General features: G+C 48.2%; 1 protein-coding gene across 1 annotated transcript in view; it reads right to left on the bottom strand.

Annotated features, from left to right (window-relative positions):
• The window catches only part of LOC142075064 (E3 ubiquitin-protein ligase NEDD4-like), a 200159-nt gene extending 181337 nt beyond the window's left edge, over nucleotides 1–18822 (bottom strand). Inside the window, exon 1 of the mRNA XM_075136066.1 lies at nucleotides 18739–18822. Within this exon, the coding sequence (XP_074992167.1) occupies nucleotides 18739–18786 (48 nt within the window). The 5' untranslated portion in view covers nucleotides 18787–18822. The remainder of the gene's footprint in view (nucleotides 1–18738) is intronic.
• Nucleotides 18823–19364: the final 542 nt, after the last annotated feature.

A 19364-nucleotide genomic window follows, 5' to 3' on the forward strand; every position in this document is an offset into this window, starting at 1 on the left:
ACTCACTTAAAAACACATTCTCTCTGCATGCAAGATCTCCAGTAAACAACATGTACAACTCGGAAGCAATCACCAAGAAAGTTCAGTTAAGGAAAGTATCTGAACATTTTGTCAAGCTTTTGGCTTTTTCACAACCCCCCCCAAAGCATCATGAAGAAATCTAGTTGAAGTTGTATTCTGCAGGCAATGTTTCAAAAGACAAATTAACTTTGAACACTGAGAACAAGAAAAGACACAGCATTTTACCCTGTGCGTTCAATCGCGAAAGAGGCCCATAGATGAATTTGCTAAAGCAATATAAAGGGACTGGTGAAGACACATCTTCTAAAATGAAAGCGACCGAAGCACAAGATACTTTTCCCAAGAGATCAAACAGACCTTCAGGCTCCTAAGCTAACCCACACAGATATCAACAATTTACAAGCAAAAAGGAAGCTTTAACACACCAAAAACAGAAAAAAAGACTCACACAGCAGACTCTCAGTGACCAAACTGCATTATATTGGCTTAAGCCTAACTGCAATTACCCCCAAAGAGTGCCTGTCCCCTCCACCACCATGCACTCTCAATACCTCCCTTGCATCTGATCCACCACTCATATACAGAGCAAGTCTGGTCAGCAGGTCAATTTGACAGAAGAACCCAAGAGAGAGTCATTTTCTGCCAGTTCAATTCACTGACCTGACTAGGTTTGCTGCTCTCAGTCGCTACATCTGATGGAAGGGAAGGGGCCAAGTCAGATTAACCAATTCAATGGGACCCTACGCTGCTGTAACTTTACTCTTCTGCTTCTTGGTAGGAAGCTGTAGTATACATATTCTTACTGTACACAGAAGGGGAAGAAAATGGTTTGAAAGGTTTACTGAATACAAAATAAGTGTTTTGCGAATGGGTGAGCTCCTCTTGTTCAGAAATCTGCAACCCTGAATCCAATGTTGCATCAGGGAACTAGGGGGAAGGAAAAGGTCGCAGCTACAGCAGAGCCATCTTCTCCGGTGGTGGTTTGCAGGTCCACGGCAGTAATTCCTAACCCAAGGAATCAGCCTGGTGTCCAGGACTACCTAATATCTGCTGAATCTGGGCTTGCATTCCAACACAGGCTGCAGACGTAACGGGAACAGTCCCAGCCCTGGGCCGGGAAAAGACAGTAGGTTGTGTGGCACAAGTCATCAAGGGAGGCTTTGCTACCAGGGGAAATCTGAAAATCACTGGCCTAGAGAAACAGACTGCCAAACAACAGTTCTGTGAAGCAGGTATCATTCAGAGGTATTTATTCTCTATTCCCAAGCATTTTCATAGCAAGGAGTTAAAAAAAAAAAAAACCACCACAAAACTTCGATACCTAGTCAAACTGCTGAACTCAGAGTGATGCTGTCGGGAATGACAGCATGAGCAGGCTGGAGAAAACAGCGCTAGAGGAAAAGTACAAGTTCCTCCCCTGTAACAAGTAACCGCCAAGGGATGGGAAGATGACTAAAACAGAAAAAAGTCACAGCACAATAGGTAGGTTGCCAAAGATGCAAGGCAGTAACGAGAGTGAGAAATTAACATTAATCACTAAGCCTTCAACCTTTTGCAACAACTTTGTCTTGTTTCATTTTGATCATCTCAGAGGAAGAAGCACGGCAGCTTTTTAGCTCAGTAATTTTCCAACTGGACCATTCTCCATCCCAGCAGCAGCACGGCCAGAAGAACTACCACTAAATTGTAAGTCCACTGAAATAAATGGAAGAATCTCACAAGTAGTCTCTCCCAAGTCACTGCTTGAATGCAAAAGAGTAATTTTTATTTAATATTCTCTAAGGGTGCTGGCCAACCCAGCAGGCTGTTTCACTGGCATGCAAAGCCTGCTACTTAATTTGCTACTATTTTCTGATAGGAATATCTAAATATTTCTGCATCCATCAGCAGTAAAGTGCTATCTCCTCACAACATTTTTAGCTCTCAAATAGTGATATGGCCATGCCATTCTTTCCTCATCCAGCCTTCCCTAAAACCTACAACTGGGGTCAGAAAATTGTAAAAGATAATAGTAAATCAATATACCACCTGTCCTGTGCTCTCATACACCTTTTGCCTTTAATGCGCCTTTCAGGAATTTAAAGCATTTTTGGAATATTGCGGGGGGGGGGCATCTCTCTGTGAAAAAGCTTTTTTAAGGTGATCACACAGTGCAGATCATTCTCTGCTTCCACTTACCAATAACCACATCTTTCCATTTGACTGGAAGATTCTTGTTCAAAAAGAAAAATCTCTTTAGTGTCAGTGAACCTGCAACTATGTTTCAGTCTAAGCTACATAAGACTAGGGACTTACACAACGTTAACGGCCAGTTTAACCGTGGAGAAGAGCTCAAACCTCTTCTGAAGAGTGCGATGAATACCTTTATCTAAGAAGACAAAGAGCACAGATTGCAACCAGAGATGAGACAGGAAATCCAAAGCTCAAGAACTGCACCCATCCTCATGCACCAGCCCTTAACAGCAAAGACCAGATACACTTACTCTTCAAGCCTTTGTTCATAACTCGGTATTTAACACCGACAGCAGTGACGCGGAGCAGAAGAGCGCAACCGTCTGGTTTCACAAGTAGCAGAAACGCGATCATGATATCCGGCAGGAAGAAAAACAGAAAGTGCCTCAAAAAGAAAAAAGCTGTTGCTAGGCAAACTCGTGACTTACGTGAATGCCAGAGCAAGAAAAATTCAGGAAGTCCAGATAAGAGCTGTGGACGGCTTTTTCCACACAGAGGTCCTGGATTTTCAGAGATATCACAGTTACAAGGATCATAACAAAAACCACGCAACACGTGTTCCTGATAACAGGCTCCTCCCCACACGACCTGTCCTTACCCAAGGCAGCCACGGCTGTTGCCGCAGAAGGGCGCTTGGGCGAGGCAAGGGGCTCCCGTGAGCTCTGCCCTCCGCTGCAGCCCCGGCCTGGCCAGGGACAGGGCGAGGGTCCCAGCCCTCGGGGGACAGCACGGCCCCGCAGTGGTTCCAGCCCGCCCCCAGCTCCCCAACCCCAGGAGATAAGCTAGCAGACGGCACCCTGGAAAGTAAAGCCAGCCCAGGACACACCTGAAGACCGTCTGACCTCCTGATGGGAGCTACCTCGGGTCAGACATCCAGCAGCGCCGGCGTGGCGCTGGGCGGCAGCGGCGTGACAGCCCCGACGTCCACCAGCCCCGGCACGCGATTCCAGGCGGGTGGACATCAGCTGCAACGCTGCCTCACCTCTCCGATAAACATCAGGATGCCGAGCGTTAAACACACCGAAACCAGCTGGTGCTAAAATTCAGGTTTCCACAGCAACGCTAGCAGTGACACACAGTGCTTCTGTAGTGCATTCCCGCGTTATCGAACACTATCGGCATGTGTATTCCAGCTTGCAGAGTTACACCCGTTTGAGGACCCTAATTTCATTTCCAAACGCTGCAGTCCTGGCGTCTGAAGTATGGAGCCTATGGTGCCAAAAACCCAGAGGTGGTCACAGTGCTTAAGGACGTCCCTCACCAGCTACAGGCTGCAACAGTCATTTCACCACTCACCTTCGAACACCCTCTCACACGGGGTTTGCTGCACAGGTTAATGGCTTTGCTTCTTGTGCAAGTTTTAGGAATTCGAGACAAAAACTCCATCCCTTGTAGGGCACAGACAAGTGAGGGCACGCAACGCATGGCAGCCAAGCCAGCTCGCTGGTAGCTGTGCGGCGCAGAACACACTCGCACGGGTTACGGTTACCTGCGCTAATAAGGTCTAATCATCTCTCACTGGAGTGAAATGAAGAAAAACAAATGCAGTTACTAGTAGTTCAGAACTGAACTGACCGGACTTAAAAGAAAATCAGACTCCGTGACAGTAGCACAATGGATCGAAGATAAATTTTCCACAGTGTCAGCAGGATGAGAGAACACCACAAGTCTTTGCTAAATCAATTCAAGCAAGTGTCAGAGGCATTTCTTTAATAACAATATCAATCAAAACACAGTGACTGAACTCATGAGTGAAATACTTTAAAATATGTACCAGTTCCAACCCAAATTTTGGACAATATTCTAAGGAAAAAAGTGGCACAGGTATGCACATGATATCAGAAGATCTCCACAAGTCTGGCAAACACGTTAGCTACAAACTTTACCGTCTTAACTCTGAGGACTTTGAGGCTGCTCGTTAACAGTTATGAAGGACCCGTGGCTTTGACAGCTTCCAAAAGGGGCTCTCCCAGGATCTTGCATTAAGAGCGCGCAGGCATATGGTGACAAAATGACCTCGTAGGTAATCCATACCCAGCTTGTAACCACTTAGCAGTAGTCTGTTTTGCAATATTTTACTTTTAAACTACAACAGAAACTACTAAGACAAAAACAAAACCTGACTGTGCAGCTCCACTTCGCACGACCTCTGGTACAACTGCAGGATGTCCCTGGACAACACAGCTCTAACCTTGTCCCCCAGCCCCGGCTGGATCTGGCAAGCCCAGCGTCTGCAGGACAGGGAGGTCTGCTGGACGGTCCTCGCTGCACCTTCCCGGGGTTCAGGAAAAGCACAGCCACCACCCTTCTGGGAGCAGCTGGGCCTTAAACTGAATTAGGTACACATGAAATCACATCCTCGAATCAGGGGAGAAAAACGCAAGAGCTTCTTTATGATTCTAATTAGATCACAGAATGAGAAGGCACCTTCTAAATAAAAGAAGCAACAGGACAGCACCGTCAGGAGAATCCACTTTGTAAAAAAAAAAAAAAAAAAAAAAAAGGAAAAAAATATATGTAGTGTTACCTTAAAAGAGAAAGATCCATTCAAGTTAACTGCCCATTATTTCTATTAAAGGCTGTTTTGAAATACTACTGGCGTTTATGTCTAGTTTTCAAACCTTTAGCCCAGCCTTACCGGTGGCCAGGTCATGCCCATTTCTGTTTCTGCCCAGCTCTCAAGCTGCTGTGGCACCAGCGAGCATCCAGGCAGCACTACTGGGCTCCTGACACGCCACTGGTGCTCACCGGCTCGCTTGGGCAGGTAACACAGCCAGCCAGATGAGGAAGCCCAACAAATCAAACAAAAGCCTCCACTGATTCCTTCAGCAAACGGTCACTGGGCAAAGGAGATGCCTTTTTAAACTTGGCTTTGACAGCTATTACTGTCAGAAAAGCACTCAAAAAAATAATCAATTGGTTAGTCATCCCAAAGCCACCTCCTAACCAGTTGGGTAAATCGAGGCACACAACACGAATCTAGAATACAATAAACTCCAAAAAGTGGAAAACCATGCTCTGAGAAACTATACATCTGTTACAGTACTTCAGCAGCCCTGGAGACTTCAGCGTCATCGAATAATTTGGATTACAAGGGACATCGCTAGCCAAAGCTCCTGCTCCCACAGGGTCAAGACCGACTTCGGAGCAGCTGGCTCAGGTCCAGCTGGGTCTTCAAAAGCGACTCCTCAGCCTCTCTGCCCCAGTGCTGCACGGTACTACCAACCGACGAACAGATGCACAAAGAGATACACGGCAGGTAAAACATTCTGGGCTTACTAAAGGTAGCACCGCATGAAGTTTCTTTGATGAGTTGAAAAAAAAATTGCTGCACAAAGTGTATGTTGTAACTCTTGCTCATCAAGACTTCAGTGAAGCGACAATGACACAGCACAGCAAGGACTACTGCTAGTTAAACAGCCGGTTATGGTGACAACCAGAACGAAGCTTGTGAGGAAGAAGAAATCCCTGTGGTACTCTCAGGCTGCTAATAGCCTAGGAATATCTAGTTTTTAATGAGAATGCTCTTGGACTTGTCTCCTACAAGCCTCTTATCAACCATGACTGTTAGAAGAGGATTAGTACCAGAACTGTGGGTGAGAACCAGCACAAGATCTACTGTACTGTCATCTCCTTGGCCAGAAGAAAGCCCTCCTGCTGGGTAAGACCATGAGATGCAGAGGCAGGGAGGTACCACCAATGGAGAAGACAGGGAACAAGACTCATCCTACCTACTGTGCTATCTAATAAGCCTCTGCTCAAACAGTGAGTACCAGTGAGTCACCGTGAAGGACACTGTCACGACACAGGTGTGTCACAGTATTGTTGAGACCAGCCTACCCTGCAAGGCAAAACAAAACCGCAAAGCTCCTTTGCACAAGAAACAGAAATGCGAAGTGCCTCCTCAGGCCAAGGCTGCGGGAGCTGGCATTATTCACCCAAAATCCTGGCTGAACTTGCACATGAATTTTTAGCATTGTGTTTGTTATTTCCTACCTGACCTCCAGGAGTTAACTTTTTCCTATAGACACTAGAAATGAGGAATAAAATATTAAGTGACAAGACTTGACCAGATGGAACTGAAACAAATCAAATAGCAAGGATGAAAATGAAGGTCTTTCTCCTGCCCATCCAACCACACCTCCACCGCTTATCTGAGACAGCCGCAGGACTGTACGACTGCATAGCTGGCAAATTTAACTCACTGGAACAGCAGAAAGCTAACCTGTTGTAAATTGTGATTTATTTTTAATCCTTTCAGCTGAACTGTATCAATTTACCTTGATAACAGAAGAGTGCCAGCACAAACGGCAGGGAGGGATCACAGCTAGAGCTAAGGAAGGGTAAGGGGAAAGCCAAGCCATCCAACCTCCCCACTTAAGCTGCAACGAGATGTTAATCTAGCTCCTTTGATGTACAAAAAATAAATCACATCTTAAGAACAACCATTTTTGTCATAGTTGGTGAACGTCTCCTAACCATAAAGGAAACGCTACTACTCAGTCAGTAACTTGATGAAATTCAAGAAGTTTCCGCAAGTTTAGATAAGTAACTGTACTTCCACAATGCCTAGACTGTTTGTGCCTTGTTTAAATGTATTTGTAGCCATTAAAAATAGTAAAATTCCTTACTCAGTACAATGCAATGTATAGTACTGATGTACTTCTTAAAAATACAAACACAAGACTTAATTTTTGGCATTCCAGCAAAAAAAATCATAAGTAATTGGAAAACCACCCGAAAAGTTCAAAATACCCAGTACTTTGAGCATTTCAAAGTTTACCAAATGCCACTACAGGCACCAATAAAGAGTCGTGCCTGAGGATATGTAACATAAGCAGTGAAGCAGCTCCCTCACCATGGCACACACCTTCTCAGGTGCTCAGCTTCTCAACTTGCCACTCCCTGTCCTCCTGAATCAGCTTTCTCGGCAAGTGCAGGGAAGATCACCATCTCCTCAAGTGTCTATCTACTGATCTATTTCTGTGTTAACTTTAGCACTAAGACTGCATTTTAAATAAGAGAGGGGCAAAAAAAAAGCACATACAAACAAAGCCAGGGAAGAGAGCCCAGTAATACTGAGACTTTAAACAATTACAACATTACCACAGCTATAAAATGAAATTGCATATATGCCATTTATGTATTCCATACAGTCTGCAGCTATCGTTTAGTTCACTAAAGCAAGACTTGTCCAAAACAGAGTATTTTCAAGTTCTTTGGCTCAACAGTTATAACCAATGGCTAAGCCAATATTTTATAATACATGTAACATCATCTTACTACGAACAGAGGTTAAGCAAGTACATTGCTGCTTGCTCTTTCAAAATAAGGCTAAATCACCACAAGCAGAAAGCTTTTGTCCACACACCTTGTGTGGAATCCCATCTCTCACCAGTCCCATCACCACAAACGTCATCCCAAGCAAACTCAAGAAACCTTTATTTTCTCCACTAGTTTGCTAGGGAGTTCGTCCATTTAACATTTCCAGAAGCCTACAGATGAGCTGTCTTTAGACAAACTGACCACAGATTTCATCAGGGTGAGGATTCTAGCCAAAGCTTTGGATTCATGAGATCCAAACAGCCAGCTTGATAGCTCATGGCCACCAAACAGTCCTGCCCTCCCTTCTTCGCACACACCCTCCACCACCACCCCAGCAGCTCCTGCCACATACCTCTGACTCTCATCACCTCTCTGGCAGCTACTGCAATTCGACAGCCCAGCAAAGAGACGGGCAGCTGTCTGCAAATTAGCAATTTTTACTGGTTCACGGAAGGTCCCAAGATGCATGAGAGAAAGCAGGACCGCCCTTTCAGCAGTGCAAATCCACTAGATTCCTATCAGCTGCTCAAGAAGCCATCGCCTAACACCAGGAGCCTGGACTGCCTCCAAGCACAGGTGGTGCACATGCACTGCCCTAATGCCCAGCCACCGGTCACACCTAAGGACTCGCAGGTGGCAGCGAGATGAGCACCAGCTGGAGGTCCACACCACCCCCAGCCGAGCCTGGCCCGGCTCCCCAGCAGCAGGAAAGCAGGGTAAGGAGGGAGCCACAGCATGCAGCCCAGCGCATTACACTGAACCCATAAACCCAGATTTCAGTTAATTTTAATAACTTGGGCAACCCCTCCGCTCACCTCGCTCCAGAGCGGACCTAGTTCACCCTGCACGTCCCACCGCAATGCTGCTCACATCTGGGAGCTAGAACAGTCCACAACTTCTGTGGCCGTAGGGGCAGAAGCTGGCTATTACAGAGCCAGACGATCTACTGGCCCTTTCCAATTTAAGTTCTAGAGATCTGTATTACTTAAGGAAGTACGCATATCAATATGAAAAACCAGAAGGACACAAAAAGACATCCTTTAACTTGTAGGTCTAGACATATCAGGGCATATCAGCCAAAGGTACAACTGGGCCAGCAAATGGCTTCCTATCCTGACTAAAAGCAAACACCGAAAAGAATAAGATATGGGCAAAAACCTGGCAACATCAAAATGGTATTACCACCTAGCTTCCAGGGACTTACGGCTCAAGGACCTTTCAGAGACCGAATCTGTACCTCTGAATTCAAAACCAAGAGAGTGAGGCAATTGGTTTATAATAGAAAGTCAGTCTTTCATTTTCATTCAGGTTTTGGTTTTTTTTTTTTATTACTATTATTTCTTTTTGGACACAGCAGAATGGGGATCTGATGACTGCAAGGCTATGGTTTCCATTACACACTGGCCAGAACACATTATCACTAGCTGGCCATAAGGAGGGGTGGCGAAAACTTATAAAATCAGTCAAGAATTTTTTTTTTCCCCAAAAAATAAATGGTCATTTATTAAGTTTGTTCAAACAAACAGACAAAAAAGTTTGAGTGAAAAGTTTCTGCTTTCATTTAGCAAAAGAAATGAAGTAAGATTTCATATAGGCACCACCAAAAGCTAGGAAGAAAAGAAGCCTGGCTGGTGTTCAGCAGAAAAAAATAAAATACTGAGAATGTGAAGCAATGTCTCTATTGTAATTTCTCAATGATTAAAAAGTTAAATACTTTTGTTGACTTATTTCAGAAGTTGATGACAGTTTACGTAAGTTACTCCACGGCATGAAGGAGACCTGATATTCTCTCGCTCATCAGAGAAACTGGATAAATACATCGAGGAGGAAAGCACAAAACCAAATTCCTTTGGCTCTCCTCCCGTATCCCAGAAAACTTCTTCCTTGCTGTTAGTTTATCTTCCAGATCACTTCACTCTTGGAAGATAAAATGCTTCTTCATCCTCCAAAGAGCTTAAATACAACCACAACCGGCCCCGTGGGCGCAGGGGAACAGAAGCGCAAAGCACCGTTTGAGCTGCGATGGCCGCCTCACGTGCACACGGACACCAGCCACGGCTTACGGAGCAGCGTGCTCAAGACCCCACGTCTCACCGGGAAGAGGCCAGAAGCGGAGTTTTTCCCCACCACACCAGTTACCGGACAGAGAGTCGATGAGGAAGTCATCCCAAGACGCCTTCTACTGAGAGTAACTCATCGCTCCCATCTCTCCAAAATGCTGCCATGAACGCAGTGTGATCACCTACATAAAGATGCTTAAAAAGAGTAAGACTTTGAACTGCTTTCAATTAAAAACTAACACAGAAAAGCACAGATTATATGAACATACTTCCATCCTCAAGCCAGGATTATTCAAAACTAGGCATGATTGTGCACCATTCCAAACACTTCTGCTCTTCTCCAGCAGATAAACTACCTTAAAAAAAGAAAACCTGTCTTGAGTTGGCAACACACCAATAAAACAACACTAATCCATGCAGTTAGGCACAAAAATAAAATAAAGTACTATAGCTTAATTGCAAACTCATTCATGGAGTTATTCCTCATATCCTGCCAGTGTTCTCAGAATTGTAGATATTTCTTTTGATTACAGGCAAGGTTCTTAATTCCTAGAAGTCAGGATTCTGACAAATATCCACATCCTGTCAGTGCACAGGAATTAAGGTTAAAAGAATGGAGGGAGGAAAAAATGAACAATTACAAATATATACATTAAGTTTGTTGCCCAGTCAAGACATCATCTGGAAGACAGACATTTCATAATACATTCCCAGAATCAAGTTTTTGGATTTGTTTCATCAGGGCTTTGGGTTGTTTTGGTGGTGTTTGGTTTTTATAAACTATTTTAACTGCAGTTAGCTTCCAGGCCTGTGCAATTTAACCACATCTCTTATTTTAAAATTAATTACTAGTTAATTGCTGCTTCTTTGCAGAAAACAATCCCTTTCCTAAGGTTTTGTTTTTCTTCCTTCTTTGTGGGAGGGGAGAGGAAAAGACGGAGGGAGCAGGGAAGGGAGCGCTCCAGCATTAGGAACTCAGCAGTTTAAGAACCTCATGCTGGAAAAAGTCGGCACGACAGCGGGTTAAGTACTTCTGAAAGCTACGGTTCTCGTCCCGGCTGAAGGTAAAACCCCTGGCAGGTTTTAATAATGAAATGGCAGCAGCTCAAGTCCTGAGCTGAGCACGCCAGCAGTAAAACCACATTCCTTTCTCCCGGTGCGCAAGTCGGAGAAGTCACCCAACCTGCCACCGCATTCTTACCCAGCTTACCGAAAATAACAGTGTGTTTACAAGATTACACTTCATTTCTTTCTAAAAGGGGACAGAGCTGCCTAGTAGCATTTCTTTTACTGCTACAGTAAAACTTTCTTATTCAACACAATTAAAACAAACATTTAAGAGGAAGTAGCAGAGAAAGCAAAGATGAAATTTCTGAAAGTTACTGAGATTTTCTCTGTTCACCAACACCAAAATTTACAAAACTAACTAAATCAAGCTATTTCTATCGATACTGCATCTACAACCTTTTATTGATTGAAGCTGTTAGATAATCCATCCCTCGCTGCTATTAAAAGGCCCAGAGGTTTCCAGCTTGCTCAGAAAAGTCCCAGTTTATATGCCACAGAGTTTAATTAAGCAAGAGGTCTTGGCCCCATATAATCCTCTTGGACTAAGAGGTTGTCCATTTAGCCTGATTCAGCTGAAATCGGTTAGCTGCCAAACAGGCTGCATCTACATCAGATCTTGCGACACAAGCACACAGCTGCTTCACATAGCCCCCGCGGCAGATGCCTTGTTTCGGCTTCATGCAGCATTACCCACAAGTATGACATGAATAAAGATAATAGCACCGAGTCCCACAATCTCTGATGTGGCCTCTGGATCTTACAGCACCTGTGGAGATAGTCCATCTTGCATAATGAGCTGTATTTGGTTTAGAAAGGATAAATACTATAACTCGTTGAACCTCATCTTTGTCTGAAGACAAACTCCAACCTAGAAGCTGCAGTGGTGCACTCTTTCTTCCCATAACATCCCAAGATACTAATCTTATTCCCTTCTGAAAGGTAAGCTCATTTGGCACTCATATCATGCCTAGTTATATTTTCAAAACAAAACACAAAAAACCCTATTAGAGGTTCATTAAACATAACCCCCAGAGAAAGCTGTGCCCCTGAGATTGAGAAGACTGCTGTGGCAGCAGAAAGGTTTTGCTCAGCAGGCGTGGGGCGCTCAGTCCATGTTTACTTCACAGGAAAATGGTATCTGTGCAGAAACAGATGATAACCTTGAGTTTACATTTACCATTACACAGTGCCCTCCAACGGCCAGCTCATACCATGGATCTTGAAAATACTGAACCCAAGGAGATGCTTATCGACCCTTCCCCAGCAACAGCGTTTGGGCAGTAATGAAAGCCATGGCCGAAGTACCTGCAGCACCATCCCTCACCAGCACTCGCAAGTCTGTAAAATAACCTGCTCACTTCACAAGAGAGCAGGGGCGGAGGAGAGACAGAGCTATCTCTGAATGGGTGTATATATAAAACTGAATTTCTTCACTCCCTCAGACCCACATTTTAATACAAACCACCTTAAATGTCTTTACATTAATTTTACATTAAAATTAGAATTTACTTAGTGTCAGTAATAGTGACCGAAATATGCGGATAACTCATTAAAAGCAGGCTTAAAATGCAAGCTTCTATACAAATCTATTGACCTATTGAGAACCACAGCCTATTAATTTTGTTATTATGCCACAAGAAGTAGATATGCAAGCCCTTTCATTTATGAAATGCTCCCTTATCTGGACTTTTTAATCATCATTTAAAGTTTTACGTGCTATCCCTGGGAAGCCAATGCACTTAGAATCTATAAAGCCAATTCAGGGTTTTTTTTCCATTTAAAAAGTCAATAAAAAAGTTACTACTCTGAATTGGTTATTATTAAGACACTGTGTCACTGCTGTGACCAAGGGAGGCCCCTGCTCACATGCTGATGAGAGTTATGCTTTTACATAACCAGAGTATTCAGAGCAGAAACAACAGACCTCTCTTTTTAAAGAGCCTGCATTCACAGCGCTGTTCACGAAAGGTGTTATCTTCTCAGGAACTCAAGGTTTTTTTCTACATAAAAGCTTCCTGCTTCACGTAAGCAGTGGGCTGAGCTGGAGCTGGCTGGCCCCCTCGAGCTGCTCTGCCCGTTTCCCACCTTACAGCTGAGATTCGGCAGCGCTCGACGAGGCACCACGATTGCCTACGAGCTGCTTCTCTGGCACGTCAACCGCAGCGATGCCCCGTGCCCTTTGAAAGGTGGTCATCCATCCAACGCTCTTCCAGTGCCACAACGCCCAGTCCTCCCTCCAGTCCTCCCGAGCTGCTCCAGGGGCCGAGCTGGGAACCAGTGCGAAGAGGGGACGCAGCTCCAGTCCTGGCAGGGGCCCTTGGGGACAGCCCGGGCTCCGAAAACCTCTGGCCGTACAACTGCAGCGCAGAAGCAGGGTGAGCAGCAAGAGACAGTTTTACCATCGAGGCAACGTATCAGGAAGCATTACCTGAAATCTAATTACAACCATCTAGACTATGGACACTTCCCCCAAGAACTCACCATCAGGCCTGTTCCAAAAATTTATGGTTTGCTTAAAATGCAAAGGAGAGAAATCCAACACTGAACTCCACTATGTCACTGCTTTGTCACTGAGTCAAGCGGGGGAGGGAAAATTGAAGCCTTTTTCCTCAGTAATAAATCAAGTTGGTCTGTAGGCAGTGCGATAACGTACTCCTTTTGAAGCCTTCGCAGCCCCATCTCACGGACGGCACCAAAACATACACAGACAAACTTCATTAACACGACATTCAAGTACAGGGAAAAAGACACCCTCAAGGGAGATCATTCCAGAGCAACAAATCCATCAGGAACATGTAAACACAAGACACAAAAGCCAACTTCCCACATGCCTCATTTTGAAACAGTTTGCACAAAAAGAGACAGTTTATCCATTGTATTGCAGCCATATTCCTTGTCACCTCATGGCCCAAGCTGTACCTCACCGTAACATCACTGTGGCAAATCTTATTTTTCTTCTTTATCCTGATGTTAAGTGAAGTATAGATAAGCCTATGCTTTACAGGAATTCATCCCATCCACAGGTACCATATTTCCACCATACCTCAAAACTGGTTTTGCTTGTATTTACCAAAAGCGTGTCTCATTAAAAGCAGAGTGCCAAAGAGGCTCCCGAGGTCTTGAAATCCTTCAGGATTCATTTCTCACACACAATGCTTTGCCCAGTACAGAACACAAGAATTAAGATGAGAAAAAAAAGGTTAAGCTGCAGTGACTATATCCAGAACTATTTATTTTAAGGCATATGCAATTATATCTCGCGCATCAAGATATTTTCATGAACATAAGCTTCTTTTTGACAATTTCTAATGCATGACAAAATGTCATCTCAGTAGGAAGCTTGTAATTTCAGTTTATTCAATCACAAGTCATGGAAGTTGAACAGAACTTGAAAAGAGAAGAATGCTGGAATTGGAGAGAGCAGTTTCACACACAAACCTCTTTTTTGCCTATGTTTTAAAATAGAAAAAGATATTCTTTCTTCTTCTTCTTTCTGAAGACACGATATTTATTCAACCAAATGAGATACTAGAAGCTGCAAGTTTTTCTTCCACCCAAGCACACTGAGAAAGGGGAAGGGAATACTTGTGGAAACATCTGTTTTGTCTGGGCCACGTTCAACTCCATGACTCTCGAGAAACCCAAACTGAAATGAATGAGAGGTGTACTTCTCTAAGGGACATGTTTCCTTTCTTCTTTCGGGGGGGCGGGAATAAAGATGACTAAAAAGTAAATTAAGTTTATGAGATTACTCCAGTAATTCCTAAAAATCAGCGGTCCTGAGGTATTCAGTGGCTCAGGAACTCCCTAAACAAACGAGCACTGGAAGCTGGGGGAAATCGCTCACGTCACTTGGGCTGCTACTTCCAGTTTTGCTCCCTTTCTCCCACTCCCGAGGCCAGCACTGAAGACCCGTCCCTGCTAACACCAGGAGCATTTAACAAACAGCGGCCGTCTCGCAAACCAAGCGCACGCAATGGATACACAGCTTCGGTTAGAAGGAGGAGTGCTCTACGTAGGAACACAAGCATTTTCAGCTACCAAAGGGTGTAAGTTTTTAAACACACTTGTATTTAAAGATTGCATGAGAGCACCTAAGCTTCCAGTAGCCTATGTAAATATTATTTCACAGACCGGTGGAGGTTGGCAGGGACCCCCAGAGGTCATCTGGCCCACCCCCCCTGCTCGAGCTAGAGCTGGTTGCCCAGGACCACGTCCAGATGGCTTCTGAATAGCTCCAAGGAGGGAGACTCCACCACCTCTCCGGGCAGCCTGTGCCAGTGCTGAAGTCACCCTCACAGTGAAAAATTTGTACGAAGTGAATTTGATTTACAGCTCATTCTAACTAACAGATTAATCTAAAATTTTTTAGAGCTCATATTTACAGAGAGGCAGATTTACGAAAACAACATTTGAAGAAAAACGTAGTCTGACAGTGGCTAAATGCAATGGTTGGCTTGTCATCTGTGACTCAGTAAGGCCCTAAACTACCGAGCGTCTTAACGCCTATCAGAGTATTTGAACAAAATAGGAACAGATGTCCATATTGAAGGTATCCACTGAGAATTCTAGCTATTTACAGAGATTAATGTAGGCACAAACTCTGCAAACACTCAAGCATATGCTTAATTCAAGACGTGAAGTAGGCCTACGGACGTGTACATCTACTGCGCAAGTAGAAGTTAAGCCTATGCTCAATTATTTGTAAGAGATATTCCATTTTTATCGGAAGCCATTAAACAAGTCTAGCCTACATTTAAATAACTACTTTTTCCAATCAGCAAATGTGCTAGGACAGGTAGTTCTACATAAGGCCTACTTAAAACCATACATAAAACAGTATACAACAGAACTGCAAACTGTATTTCAAACTGAGGTAGGAACAAATTAAAATTAATAGCCTAAATACATCCTCATACGTGATTTGGCCTCTCAAGACTAGCAAAGAGATTTTGCTTTTCAAAACAGAGACAAGTCAAGTCCAAGCCAATGCTAATGGGAAGTCATTACCCACAAAAGCCAGCATGCAATGAATCTGTAAACATACCTGCCTTTCTCAACCACTCTTTAGATTTACCTTTAATGAAGCTTACTTATAGCCGCCTTCCCCAGGGAGATTCTCCTCCTTCAGCGCTTTGCTTCGTCCATACGTTTACCACAGACTCCACAAGGGTTTAGGCTGCTGGCGTACTGGAACTACAGCCCATCGTGCTGCGTGATACCGCCTGTGTTCTCCGCCATGCCCTGCCTCACCCTATCCCTTTTTCCTCTTTCTTCCACCCTATTTCCATTTGCGTATTTTTAGATGATCACTGCTCTGTTCCGTAAAGTGTCCAGATTTACAGCAATACAGAAAACAAAGACCCGGTCCACTGTTCCTCACAGGCAGGGTGGCTGCAGTCATCACCGCATCCATGACATGGGACCACCGTGGGTCACCGCAGAGAGACCAAGGGCTTGCTTTTCCAAGCAGTTCTTTTTCAAAGAGCTTGGTTTTACCTCAGGAGGTGAGCGACAGAGGCCTCTTCTTACCTGGACTGCCATGCCCGCCCGCTGGCAGGCCAGGTCCCTAGTATCAGCCGGGGGTGCGAGCACCCTTACAGCAACTGCCCCTGCTCTCCTGAGATCCCTTCCACCTCAGAGCCAAGGTGGAGCGCGCGGTGCTCAGTGGCACAGCCAACGGCTGCGCTTCTCCGCCCAGCGGATTTCTCCATGTATTCGTTTCTCTTTAACATTCTGTGCAAGTACCAGCGTATGTCGAGGAAGGAGGCAGGGACAAAAGATACGGGCGAGTACACAACAAAAAAAGCAGCAGCCAGACTCCAGTGTTATGTTCCCAGCCACCTATTCGGGACTCAGCAGGATGGCTGACAGGTTTCCCTTTCCCTCACAGATCACACTTCCTAATATAGTCAAATCTGTGAAAGCACGTAACCGCCACCAATCAAGTGTTTTGGGGTGCCCGCGTTGGGACAGCGAGCCCCGCCGGCCTAGCCGTTCCTTCAGCCCACACAGGCCCTCCAGCACTCTGGGAGCAGGCAGGATCACCGCAGATCGCTCGGCAGCGGGCCCGGGTTACCTGAAGGGTTGGCGACACCGAAGCGCTCCTGCACGCGGGAGCTGGCCGGAGCAAGCTGCTCGGGGGACTCCTGCAGTCTCGGCGGCTGTCAGCTAGGCTTGTCCTCACATAAAGGCTTAGGAAAACAACCCAGGGAGGAAAAGATTCTCCTCCGATTTTGTGCCTGCTATCTTAAGCGCCCAAGGCTCTTGCAGTGCACTCTCTTCCCCCCTACCTTCACACACATACAGAGCATTTTAAATCAGACTGCGCTCCATAGCTTTATAAACCAACAAAAGCAGAACTAACCACCCCCCTTTATAAAAACACCCACTCCAGCCAAAGAACCTCCTTTCCAATTAGAATTAAATGGTACAGTCATCTAGATTTGGTGCCATTCAAACATAATAGGTAATAAAATGAGCTGGCAGCTTCTACAATCAGAAGATTTTTTATGCTAGTTTCTTCTATACCACAAAAACACTGACAGATAGCCCTTCACGTTTAGTCCCGTAACACCGGACGTAATATTGTTATTATTATTCACTCCTGTAAAAATACAGCCCAGGCAAGCAATATGCCTGATACTAACAGCTGATATACCAAAATCATGGAACAGTAACATAGCTCGTCCCTTTCCTGATGCTTTATTACACTGCCTACTAAGAAAAAGGAGTACCTCAGCACAGCAATGAAACAAAAAGGGCATTAACCACAATTTTTAACATTCACGCAAGATAAAGTGGACTGTTCTGCTTATGCATATTTAATTTGCTAGCACTGCATATGGTTCTGCAGAAGACATCAGTTGATAAAGCCAGAACACGGCGATTAGTTATCACGAGTCCTACCTAGTTTATCAAGCTCCATCTGCATTAGGCACCAGGCTGTGTTTGACACCAGCTCCCCGGCACAGGCCGGGGCGGGGGGACCAGCGGGTCAGCCACGCAGCGCCTTCTCTTTGAGCCCAGCGGCCTCTCCCCCGCCTGCCCGGCCGTTTCCCGGGGATACCGGCAGAGCCGCGCAGCCGGCGCCGGGCAGAGCCCGTCCAGCGAGCCAGGCGGCGAGGCAGCGGCTGCCGCCCACCTACCGCACCTCCACCGCCAGCCCGGGCCTTTGTTCGCCACCAGCCCCGGTCCGGGGCGCCCCGCGCAGGCAGGGGCGAGAGGTGGCGGCGGGCATCGGCCACGGGAACCGGGCACAGCCCGGGAAACGCTCTGCGGCGGGGACGGCACACCGGCCGCCGGGACCCCTCCGGAGCCCGCTCCCCGGCCCCGCGGCACAGCGGGTCCGCCCGGCAGCCAGGCCGCGGACACGGGGTGCCCGGGGGGCTCCAGCCGCCCGCTGCCCCGGCCGCTTGCAGGCGGCGGCCGCGGGGCTCCGGGACGGCGCGGGCCGGGCGGACGCACCTGCTGGGGCGCTGGGCGGGCCGGCGGCGGCTGCCGGCGCTCACCGGGACTGGGCGCCCCGCTCGGCCCGCGGACCCGCCGCCACGTCTCCCCGCCCGCGGCCGCTGCCGGGCGGGGACGTGGAGCCCCTCGGTGCGGCCGCAGGAGCGGGGCGGGGCGGGCCCGCCGGGCGCCCTCTCGGACCGACCCTCGACCTTCGCCCGGCCGGCGGGGGCTGCCTGCGGGACCGGCTGCCCGCAGCCAGCTCCTCCGGCTAATGGCGCTGGGGCGGCCGGGCGAGGGGCGCCCGGCGCCCCGCGGCGGGCGGGGCTCCCCGGAGCCCGGCACACTCGGGCACGGGCGCGCACACGTGCGCGGGCGGCGCGGGCACAGGCACACACACGGGCACGGGGGCACACGGGCACGGGCACACACACGGGCACGGGGGCACACGGGCACGGGGGCACACGGGCACGGGCACACACACACGCTACCGCCCTACCACCCGCGGCCCCGGCCCGCCCCAGGGTGGCCGCGGCCCAGACCACCCGCGGGGGCTCCCGAGCCGCCCCCCGCCCCGACCCACCTCGTCCTCCGACAGCCCGTAGACCGGCTCCACCGCCGCGGTCGCCATGGAGCCGCTGCGCGGGGCGTCCCGCTCGGCGCCGCTCCCGCCCGGGGGCTCCGCCGGCCCGGCCCAGGTGAGCCGCCCGCCGCCTCCTCCTCCTCCTCCCGCTGCCGCCGCTGACTCCTGGCCCCGCGGGCGGCGGAAGGCGGCCGGCGGGAGCCGAGCGCCGGCGGGAAGGGGCCGGGGGCGGTGCTGCCCGGGGCCGCCGCTCGGGGGCGGCGCTGGGTCCACCCGCGCTGCCGCCGGCGGCTGAGGCTCACCGCGGCCGCAGGAACGCGCCCTCCCCGCGGCGGGGAGCCCCGGCGGCGGCGGCGGCCCAGCGGGGCGGGGAGAGGGCCGGGCAGGCCCAATGGCGGAGGCGGCTGCCGGGGCGGGAAGCCCCGCCGGGCCGGGCTGGTTTGCTGCCGCCCTCCCCCTGCCGGCCGCCGCGCGGGAGGGGGCGGAAGGGCGGGGGGCGGCACAGAGCGCGCGGGGCGGCGCTCCCCCCCCGCTCCCCCTCACCCGCCGCCGCCCCTCCCCCCCCCGCGCGGGCCGCCGCGGCGGGAGCGGGCGCGAGGAGCGGGCGCCCCCTGGCGGGCGGGAGC

Source organism: Calonectris borealis, chromosome W, assembly GCF_964195595.1.
Source record: "Calonectris borealis chromosome W, bCalBor7.hap1.2, whole genome shotgun sequence".
NCBI lineage: Eukaryota > Metazoa > Chordata > Aves > Procellariiformes > Procellariidae > Calonectris > Calonectris borealis.